Raw genomic sequence first — 11,338 nt, forward strand, 5'->3', positions numbered from 1 at the left:
AAGTACAGCAATGACTGTATCATTAGTTACAGACCATTAGGAACAAATTTTAGGTGGGCCCTTGCCGATTTATTTTCATGGGCAGGCTTTTTTCTACTTCTGTGTCTTCTGTACAGGAACCTGTTGTTTTCAGCAGCACTTGTGAGTTCCTGTACTCTTCATCTGTTGCACTTGTTGTGCTTGTATACAAAACTAAAGCTCAGAAACTCAGACAGGGCATCCTAAAATCACACATTCATGATGTGTCCACTTAAAAAAGAAATAAATGCTTGTACAATTCTAATGTGCTTACGTGTTTGTGGGGTTGTATGACCACCTTTATTCTTAAACACAGGCTGAACATTCTCAGGTAAGATTTCTTGTAATTTCTTTAGGTAGCCTTCAGGAATAGTTCTCCAGGTTTCTTGAAAGACATTCAAAGTTCTTCTTTAGATGTCGGCTACTGTTCTCTGTCAAAATGATCCCACACGGCTTCCACTTCCATTCCACTGAGATATTTTCTGATGAGGCTTCAGTGAACAGCAGCTGGATCAACTGAAGGGCTTGATGCGTCTCTCAGGTCCTGTATCTGGTCTTTGCTGGAATTATTTATCTGTTTCTTAAGGACATGATATTCAGATACTGTTCATTTGCTTTAGATAGATTTTCTGCAAAACATGCAGAGATATGCCAAGTTTTCAGCTAATATATATATCTTTTTGTAAATCATTGCTGTTTAAGTTTGTCAAACTGTGTTATCTTTGGGATTTTTTTCTTTCTTTTTTCTTTCTTTTATTTTTTATTAAAAATTACAATAAAATCTGCCTCCTTAGATGCAAAATACAGAGGAATGTAGGATGGCTCAAGGCTTTTGCACTGTATATAACTAGACACATAGTGTATAGTAATTTGCAACAAATTATAAATGTTATTCTGATTGTATCAGTCTTAATTTTCATTAACTAACAATGTAATCCACATTTCTCATAGAAAACATTTACAAAGTGCGTAGCTGTGGCTACAATGTAGCTTGCCATCACCAGTGTGTGAACAGGTGGATGACTGAATGTAGTGTAAAGCGCTTTGGGGTCCTTGGGGACTAAGTAAAGTGCTATACAAATACAGGCCATTTACCATTTACTACACAAATAAATATGTATATTTAATTTGTTCTATAAGCTAATGTCTCTAATTCTATGATCAACCCCTTTTTATATTTTAGAATCCTTTGTCATATTTTTCCCTCTCTATTTTTTTCCACATTGAAAGCAAAGTTCAGATAACTGTTCTGTTTTTTTTATTTTTTATTTATTTAGCACATTTGTAAAGTCCCGTTATTTTTTATTTAGGACACGCGGGTGTGTTTCCTGCCTGCCAGACTAAAAACAGGGCAACAAAGAAAACGTGTGACGATGTTTTCCCATGATTCATTTCGGAAAAGAATCGGTCCCAGTTATTTGTATCCGTAGAGGTTCTCGTTGCTCACCGATGAAAATTACAACGCTAATCATTAGCGTTGGGCTTTTCTGTCAGTTGACTTTAACTGGGCTTTATTTGGACAATTAACTCCGTAATTAGGCTCCAGTTTTATTTTACTCTTGGTGTACCGGGTAGGTAAATCCGTGCTTGACCGCTGCAGCTAATATTTAGCAGCAAGGCCACAGAGTAGCGTTAGCCAGTCTCAGCTAATTTAGCTAGTTAATGTAGCTGCTTTTACGTGGGTGAGCAGATATCCTACCTGCTCAGTTGGTCATACTAACGATCATTTTGTCTATCCTTGTGAAAAATACTACTGTCATGATCTTAACAAAAGCCCGAGGACATAAAGAAATGTTCCTCTGATGTTTTGCTAATTTGCTAAATATCTTTTCTCCTCTGTAGGTAGGTTTCTGGAGTCTTCAGGATGTCGTATCCTCCTCCGATAAACCGCCAGCAGATTGGTATCCCACAGTTACCACCTAGGATCCCCCCTCCACAGTATGCAGGGTTTGCTCCTGCAGTCCCACCAGGTATTGAAAAGTTTTTTTAAACTTGCTCTGTAGCCTTTTTAAGGAACACACTGTGAAGTGGCAGCTCTGTGACATTCAAGGAAAAGCAGCAGGGTGATCTAAATCTACAACCACATAATGTGGGTGAAGCATCAGTTGACGGTAGAATTTCTTTGAAAATGAGTGCACATAGATAACTGTTGAGAAGTAAGATACCTAAAGGCCCAATAAACTGACATAACTTAATACCCCAGAGAGAGAGAGAGAGATTGAGGAATGTTACAGGAAAATTACCTTAACATTTAATATTCAGAAAATTAAATGTTAAAATTGCAGATCACTTTTTTTGTTATTGGCTTTGAGAATTTTACATGCAGTTATGTATATTATCTGTTATAATATACATAACACCTGACTGAGTGCTGTATTTTGTTTCTGTTTTCAGGGACTCCTATGATACCGGTTCATATGGGTGTAGTGACCCCCACACCCACAGTGAGTTCGAAGCAGGAGCATTCTGAATAACCTACCTACTATTAAAAACATACTTGCACATATTAACAATGATGCCTGGTGGAATTCTTTTTTTATTATTATTATTATTAATATTATTATTATATTATATTGTTAAAGAATAAAACCCCTATGCTCGCCATCGGTTGCTTGTTGTATTTGCATTTTTTTTGGTTTGCTTTGGTGTTACTCTGAATAAGAGTGACATTTGCATACATCAAATTTATTTTGCAGGTGCTCGTTCCAGCCACAGTTGCTGTAGCACAGAAGCCGATGACTCCGAAGAAAGAGCCTGGCACGATCAGAGCCAAGGATACGGAGGATGGTGGCGGCCCCACCACCACTGTATTTGTGGGCAACATTTCTGAAAAGGCATCTGACATGTTGGTCAGGCAGCTTCTGGCTGTAAGTTTACTGTTACTCAACTGGAATAATCCGGTTAATGTACGTTAGTGATCTTTTCATGTGAAACAATTATCAATTTGGAATAAAATCTGTCTGCAGCTAGACAAATCTTTATTTTTTTTATGAGAGCACTTTAAATATTTAGAGGTTGCAGTCATAATAATATTTAAAAGATGACAGTGGTTCAGGAGTTGCAGGTGACAGACATTTATTCTTGTTTTAGTCAAATGCAAATCTCCAACGTATAATAAAAGTAAAAAGGAGTGAGGTTTTCATCATATTTGATCACAAGTATTGTTATAGGGATACAACAATAGTGTTTTATATGTGATCATTTACTTGTTAATTATTGTAATTATCTGGACTACTAAACACAAAAAATCCTTGTTTTCTGTTCTCTTTGAATATAGAAATGTGGTATTGTTCTAAGCTGGAAAAGGGTCCAGGGTGCCTCTGGGAAACTTCAAGGTAACAGCACAAAAACAAAAGCACATTTTAAACCTTTTTTGGTGTTTGTGCATGGGATGGTGCACAGGGATGACACTCCTAGAATTTTAAATCCTGTTAAACATACTTACCCTCTTATTTATCATGCTTAAAGACCTATTTTCACATGTTAATTTTATGTATGTGGTTTTTGGTCATTTCTCTGGTATAGTCAGTCAATCAGTGATTTGGAGAATTAGGACATTTGAAATTGAATGTCAGATTCTTGTTTTTCCCCATATGTTTACTCCATTTTTTCTAACAAAAAAAAGTTATCAAATATCTTCGTGGGCTGAATTTGAAAACCTTGTGAACTAACTTTGTTTTCGTCTTAACTCCTGCAAGCTTTTGGTTTCTGTGAGTATAAGGAGCCTGAATCCACACTGCGAGCCCTCAGACTCCTGCATGAGTTGCTCTTGGGTGATAAGAAGCTGTTGGTGAAGGTCGATGCCAAGACTAAGGCTCAGCTAGATGAGTGGAAGGCCAAGAAGAGGAGTGCAAATGGGGTATGCTGCTCATCTGTCTTTTATTTTGACTCTTCCTTTTCTTTTGGAAGCTACATTTAGAGGTCACCACAGTGGCTCATCTGCCTCCATCTCATCGTATTCCTAGCGTCCTCCTCTTTCACACCAACCCACTCCATTTCCTCTTTTATTAAATCCACAAACCTCTTCTGAGGTCTTCCTCTTTTATTCCTTCCAACTTAGCAAGCTGGCAGCCTTACCTCTCTTGTCTCCAAATCTTTCTCGATCTAATCAATAGGGAGTCGGTGGCAGCGGGAAAAACGGGGATGAAGACGAAGAGGAGGTTCTTGATGAAGAAACCCTGCGTAGAGACCAGGCTGTGAAGGGGGCAATAGATGTCCTCATCCGAGAGTATGCAAGTGAGCTTAATGCTCCCTCACAGGATCCTGACAGTCAGCCTCGCATCAAGAAGCGGAAAGAGAAGAAAGAGGAGGTAGTCTTTGCATGATGCACACGGGGAGGAGAAGGGGCTGGAGCATGGCTCTGGCTGTTGTAGTATTAAATTTTTTTTTTTGGAGTGCTTAGTGTGTTTGTTTCCTTTCTCTCTTCACTTTGTGTAAGGAGGATATCAATGCCATGGAGATGGAGGATGACAAGAGAGACTTGATTTCCAGAGAGATCAGTAAATTCCGGGACACACACAAGGTAATGTATCAGACTGCTCTTGTTACTGTGTAATTTAGGTTTTGAAGAAGAAATCCTCCACATTTGTTAGTAGAAATTCCTCTAACGCAAAATGGATCTGCAGTTTAAGACTATTCTGTTTCTGTCAAACAAAGTCTTTTGGTAGTCAGTAAGTTCTTAGAGTAGCTAGTGGAATTCAAAGGGTACAGAACGTAGTTGATGTTGATTTATGATCCATTAATACTTCAGCCACCGATTGATTACTTTATAGTACATGTCAGTATTTCCAAACTGGCCACGAGTTGTCACTGTTCACAGTACTGATTGAGACTAAAATATTTCGCTCTTCACAAGCTAAATTCATCACACAGAGTGCATGGACACAATGTGAAATTCCAACCAAAGCTAATCTATTGATTAAACCCCACCAATATGGTAGAGTTCATTTGGTGACTAGAGCAAGATGAATCTCAGAATCTCAGCTTTGGGAAAAAGTTGCGAGGATAGGATGTAAGTATGATCTTTTATTTCTTCTCTACTCATTTTGGGCGCTCCCTTCTGGAGGGTTTGCAGAGGGGCAGCTGGCTCTCAGTCGACTTGCACTAAGGTTGTCAAAAAAAGTGATGCTGGACAAATTCCTAGCAGGTTGTGATTACAGTGAATCATGTTTAAGAAGGTCGGGCAGCTCAGTGAACCTCTGCATGTCCTCATATGATAAATAGCGTGTTTGAAAAACACACAGAGCCTGAAAGAGCCTAACCACTGCAGCAGTTTGAACTGCAGCCTGTAGTATTACTGAAGCAGGGAGCGCCCCTTCACAGCACTCTGCGGTCTGAAGACTTGCAAGGTAAGTAATTGCTTTGCTGTTTCTTTTTTGTTTTTTTGTTTGTTTTTTTTGTTTGTTTGTTAACCCTTAGAAATTTACACCACAATGAGACAATACATAAATAAAGTATGCAAACATAAATAAGGAGGAATAAGCTGCAGGGATATTTTAGTATGAATACCATTCAACTGTTTTCTTTGTCGCTTTTTAAAACAAGGTTCTCTTATCAGTATTTTTAAAAGAAGTTATAGGGCTACTAACGAAACCCAAAACGTTGTGACTTTGTACTGGAACTGAGGACAATTGATGTTATATACTAAAAAAAACTTCCATCAACAAAGGGGAACAAGCCTCACACCACATCAAACACACAGTATGTTAGGAACCTGCTCATGGCAATGTTTTAAAATTGTTTTCCAATTAGTATGTTTCAAACTCACTACTAACTAGTTTAATACAGGAGGTAAGTTGTAGGTAGGTTAGGGAAAAACTGTTTCAAAACAAATAATGTGTATCTGTCAAAGCCCTCCCTTCGGAGCGAAGGTAGAAATGCTAAAATGGTGTGCAGACTTTAGCAGACTTGAGTTAAATTACAGTTTTGTAGTTTCCTCCTCTGTGGTCCTTTTTTTTTTTTTTTTTTTTTTTTAGTTAATAGCTGTCAGACCCACATTTAACATGTGGTAGTTTATGTTGTTAACCAGTCCAGATCCACAAAGCTACCAGCTGGTATATATATTTTTTTTAAAATCAGCCACAGGTCTGTTTGAACTGTGGGTCTGACTCTGAAGGGTTTATTTTTTTTCCTTTTTTATTTTTTATTTTTAAATTGGGTTGGTGAGACCAGACAGACACCACAACCTGGCGGTAAGACTGCTTCACTAATTTCTTTGTGGCAAAATGAAATGCAGTATCTGATTTGCATTGACTTTAAAAACAAACAGATGTGGATGCTATTTATGTGGATGAGTTGTAATAAGATGAAACTGCTTCGCAGGAATCGTTTGGACTTCTTTTTTTTTTCCTGATTATATTGACTTTGCTCTTGACCTGCTTTTCCTTCTACATGTAGCCTGTAGGATGTGTAGGGGCAGAGAAGTGCTGAAACCCTAGTTCATCATCTGTAAGTTTTGCACCAGTAGCTCCAGAACAGACTGTGGAACATGATTTAAATGTTATCTAGTGAGAATGTAGAAAAATGGGTCAAACTTTGTTTACTGAGATTGTCAATGGACGGCTGTGAGAACCAGTGAGCTGTGATTGCCTTTACAGATAAATAAAATGGTGTTCAAATTATTATTTAGTAGTTTGGCTTCATACTGAAGTCCCACACTGCTCTAGGGGATCACTTGCACTGCAGTCAGGCATTGCTTTCCTCCTTCTCAAATGACCATGTAGAAAACACGTGGGGGCCGATTATGTAATTTACTTAGTTACGCCATTTGCCGTGTTAAGCTTAGGCTTGTTTTAATCCACTTGGCACCTATAGGTACAACCAGTGCATTATATAGTGGAGATCTCAAGTTTATAGTTAGATCTTCATGACCTTAAGTTAAAAAAGGTTCAAAGCTGGCTTCAGTTTGTTGTTTTTGTTTTTTTTTACTTACCACAAGCCATATGAAAAACCCCATTTCCAGTAAAATCCTATGCATATGCATTTCAGGCCAAATCTGTCCCTTATCCGCAGTCACGAGTACACTTTGAATTGGAAAACATTCAGATGTTGGTTTGACCAGTACTTATTTGCCTTTTGATATCAGATAATAATCCCAGATCACCATAGAGCCCATCGTAACAGCAGAGGTTGAGTTGGCCTGTTATTTATTCTGTACAAATCTGATAAAGAAGGGAGGTCAAATACTGGAGCCAGAACAAGAAATTATCTCTTTGCACAGGAAAAGAAGACTGTAAGTGTTTACAATAACACTGGAAATGTTTCTTTGGTGAAACCCCTCATATGAGCTGTGACATCCCCAGTTTGTTAGGTATTTCAAGAATATACTGTCATTTATGGTTTTATATAAGTGTGTCCTGAAATTGAGCAGTATATACATTAAACCTGCTCAAGCTGCGGACCACTCTTCCTGGAGGAAACCACTTCCTGACTTGGAGCAGCCAACCTCCCCCCAAACAATGAGTCATGGTAGAACGTGAGCATTTCTGAAACCGGCAGTGTAAACCATTTTTTGCCGATAACTTGTTTATTTAATTTAGTATGATGATCTTTTTTTCACCTTTTGCATCTTCTAATGCAGTTTCATTTTCTTTTCCCATGTGGGCTCCTGCAGAAATTGGAGGAGGAAAAAGGCAAAAAAGAAAAGGAACGCCTGGAGCTGGAGAGAGAAAGGAGGGAGAGAGACAAAGAGCGGGAGCGGGAGAGGGAGCGCCGCGATCGCGAGAAAGAGAAGGAAAGGGAGAGAGAGAGGGACAAGGAGCGGGAAAGAGACCGGGACCGCGACCGTGAGCGAGAGAGGGATCGTGAACGCGAGAGGACGAAGGAGCGGGAGAGGGAGAGGAGTCGAGATGTCAGTGAAGCTCGCAGCAGATCGAGGTCAGTTCTAATGCAAGATGGTTTGTTCTGGCTCACACACAAACGGTTGTGACTCATCTAAAGGGCCGTCTCTTAATTCTAACGGTTTGGACTTTGAGAAATCAAAAGGTCGTTGGCTCCAGCTGTTTCTAACAACAGACCTCAAGATCCACTCATAAGTTTCTCCACATGTGTTATGACTTATCAATGCATGTGGCATAATACTGGTAACATAATTCATTATCTGTGATTTAAAGATATGCTAGATATGAATTCTTGTTCCCCACTTTAGGGCTTTGCAAGTTTTTTTTTTTTTTTTTTTTTTTTTTTTTAACGCTACAATGAAAGACTCATTTGGTAGCTGTAAATGAAACCAATGAGGATTTGTTGGAGGCTGTTAAGGAACTTTTTATTTTTGGGGAGTGTTGTGTTCAGTTGATCATTTGTAGAAACTATCCATATCACAAAATAACTAATGAAAACACTGTAGTGAAATGTATTCAGCAGTTGGCACTGGCTATGGGCAAATACCCTTGAAATGATTGCGTTTCAACTTCATTTGATATAAAGATGAACTTCACAGATCAGTAACCCATTATTATTTTAACAGAGAGAGGTCTAGAGACGATAAAAAACGAGACCGCGAAGAAGATGAGGAGGACATGTATGAGCGGCGGAGACTTGAGAGGAGGCTTAGAGATAAGGAAGCAGCTTATCAAGAAGTATGTTTATAATCTCTCCCATTTTGATTTGATGAAATGTTCATTTAAATAACTGCACATAAGCAAATTACTGTTAATGTTTGACAGATTACTGATTGGAATTTCTTTTCTGTGCCTTCTTAAAGCGCCTGAAAAATTGGGAGGTCAGAGAGAGGAAGAAGGCCCGTGACTATAGCAAAGATGCTGAGCGAGAAGAAGAGAGGCGTCGTGAAATGGTATACAAGAATGCATGCCACGCTGCATAATACGAGTTTTAGACTATTTATTATTTCAGATACGTGGAAACAGAAGGCTTGATTTACTGTTTACTGTTTCATTTTGTGCATAAAATCAGATGAAAGAAGCGAAAAGGCTCAAAGAGTTCCTTGAAGACTATGATGATGACAGGGATGACCCGAAATATTACAGGTGATTATGTTAATTTGCATTTTAAAATGTTTTAATGCTTTTAATGCCTTTTGTCATTACTTTACGTTAATGCTAATTTTTTTTTTTTTTTTTTTTTTTTTTTTTAGGGGCAGCGCATTGCAGAAGCGTCTTCGTGACAGAGAAAAGGAGATCGAGTTGGATGAACGTGACCGGAAGAGGGAGAAGGAGGAGCTGGAGGAAATTAGACAAAGACTTCTCGCTGAGGGTCACCCTGATCCTGATGCTGAATTACAGAGAGTAAATCCACCTGGAATTTTCCCTAACCTCTGACAAAGACATTTGATAGACTCAGAGATCTTTAGTTTGTTTTGCAGAATTACAGCTTTTTTGCTTGTTCTGTAATGATGTTTGTGCATTTAATATTAATATGCCAGTCCACCAGTCAACAACAATATCCTGAGGTTGCTTAATGTGTTACATATTTGTGTAGATGGAGGAGGAAGCAGAGCGCAGACGACAGCCACCTCTGAAACTTGAACCGGAGGAGGATGTGAACCAGGAGAAAACTCACAAGGAGCGGGAGAAGAGGGGGTCCGGAAGGCCTGTGGAGCCGGAGCCTCAAGTTCCCCCGCAGCATTCAGATGACGATGTGGAAGAGGCAGATGAAGATGATTACCGTGATGGCGAGGACTCACAAGAAGCCAAGCCGCAACTCAAACCCGCCATGCGACCAATCACCACTGCTCCTTCTGTGTCTTCTGCCAGTGGAAACGTTACTCCAAACACCCCCGGAAATGAGTCTCTTTGTGGCATCATAATTCCAGGCGAGAACACTCCAGAGGTCCAACCTCCAGAGGAACACCGGCCCAAGATTGGCCTCAGCCTCAAGCTGGGTGAGTACAGCAACGAAGCAAAACACACATACAGATCTGTTGTTTAATGGCACTGCTTTTTCCCAGAGTAAATAGTATTTCCTGATGATTTTTTTTTCTCCTACAGGTGCCACCAACAGTCCGAGTCAGCTCAGCGCAGGAAAGCGAAAGAAATTAGCAACTGTGGACAGTGTTTTCAACAAGTTTGACGAAGAGGAGGCAGATGAGCAGCCTCGCAAAAGGAAACTGGTTCCACTGGACTATGGTGATGATGAAAAGAGTCTGGGGCTCGATGGAGCAGAAATTTCAGGGGCCAAAGGCAGCATTAACACAGAGGAGAAACGGAAACACATAAAAAGCCTTATAGAGAAGATCCCCACTGCCAGGCCAGAGCTCTTCTCCTATCCTTTGGACTGGGCAATGGTTGATTCGGTAAAAGGCTTGGCATATTTTGAAATTGCACTTATTTTCATAGCTTGATATTTTAGTTATTAGTTATGTTATGTTTTGTTTTGCTTTCCATAGACTCTGATGGATCGCCGCATTAGACCGTGGATTAATAAGAAGATTATAGAGTACATTGGAGAGGAGGAAGCTACATTGGTTGATTTTGTCTGCTCCAAGGTCAGTTATTATCCTTTGAAGTTTATCTGTATCTTTAAGCTTGTGGTGTTGAATTGTTGGGCTTGTTGCTCACTCTAGTTAATATTTTTCTTTTCTGATCAGGTAATGGCACATAGCACTCCTCAGGGTATTCTTGATGATGTTGCTATGGTAAGTTGAACTTTGCCTGGATCCTAAGTCTTTAAACATCTTACATATGTAATCCATCTTTTGGGACTGAAACCCAGTTGAATGGTCCTTGAATGGTCTGTACCACACATTGTCGATTAAGTGGATGACTAACCAAAAAAAGGAAAAACTGTCAGTTTAAAACCAGACTGGTCTGTCTTAAAATGGTTGGTGACAGTCACATTGTATACATGTGCTGACTCATTGAATACATTCAGCTTTGTAATATATAGTATGTTTAACTGAACTGTTTGTCTTTAGGTTCTTGATGAAGAAGCAGAAGTCTTCATAGTAAAAATGTGGAGGTTACTGATATATGAAACAGAAGCAAAGAAGATTGGACTGGTCAAATAAGTAAACGCGACTCTCTGACTGACTTCCTGAGCTTTCAGTTCTACTGTCTGCAGTTTTCTGGTCCAGCAGACTGTGAACATGCCCACACGGCGCTCCATTCCATCGGCAAAGAGCTGCTGCCTTGTGTGTGTGTGTGTGAGAGAGTGTGTGAGAGAGTGTGCGTGAGAAAGTCAAAATTGTGAACTGAAAGGGTTTGGAAACTAATGTGCTGCATGAAAAAAAAACTTTGGTTGTAATTCTTTTATTTGTTAATGCCGTTCAGGAGGAATTTCATCCATCTGTTCTACAATGTGTTGGACACATTCTGCTTTAATTTGGTGGTGTTGTTTGGAGGCACTACTCCATTGTGTGAACTAA

The 11,338-nt window shown here is 39.4% G+C and overlaps 1 protein-coding gene across 3 annotated transcripts; it reads left to right on the top strand.

Annotated features, from left to right (window-relative positions):
* The first annotated feature begins 1,419 nt into the window (after positions 1 to 1,419).
* Positions 1,420 to 11,338, top strand: rbm25a (RNA binding motif protein 25a). 3 transcript variants are annotated; one of them, XM_085390976.1, is made up of 18 exons: positions 1,420 to 1,589; positions 1,865 to 1,988; positions 2,413 to 2,462; positions 2,715 to 2,885; positions 3,296 to 3,353; positions 3,717 to 3,877; positions 4,134 to 4,328; positions 4,457 to 4,540; positions 7,631 to 7,893; positions 8,483 to 8,594; positions 8,720 to 8,809; positions 8,929 to 9,002; positions 9,110 to 9,260; positions 9,454 to 9,856; positions 9,963 to 10,267; positions 10,361 to 10,459; positions 10,562 to 10,609; positions 10,889 to 11,338. In XM_085390976.1, exons 2-18 carry the CDS (start codon positions 1,883 to 1,885, stop codon positions 10,979 to 10,981), a joined length of 2,463 nt encoding a protein of 820 aa, XP_085247102.1. In that variant the 5' UTR covers positions 1,420 to 1,589; positions 1,865 to 1,882; the 3' UTR covers positions 10,982 to 11,338. The 3 variants fall into 3 exon arrangements, with proteins under 3 accessions (XP_085247102.1, XP_085247101.1, XP_085247103.1); XM_085390975.1 differs by having other exon boundaries at positions 1,861 to 1,988; positions 10,889 to 11,337; XM_085390977.1 differs by having other exon boundaries at positions 1,861 to 1,988; positions 4,460 to 4,540; positions 10,889 to 11,336.

This window comes from Rhamphochromis longiceps, linkage group LG19 (genome assembly GCF_057381845.1).
Source record: "Rhamphochromis longiceps isolate RC_006_pf linkage group LG19, R_longiceps_female_GT1.1, whole genome shotgun sequence".
Classification (NCBI taxonomy): Eukaryota; Metazoa; Chordata; class Actinopteri; order Cichliformes; family Cichlidae; genus Rhamphochromis; species Rhamphochromis longiceps.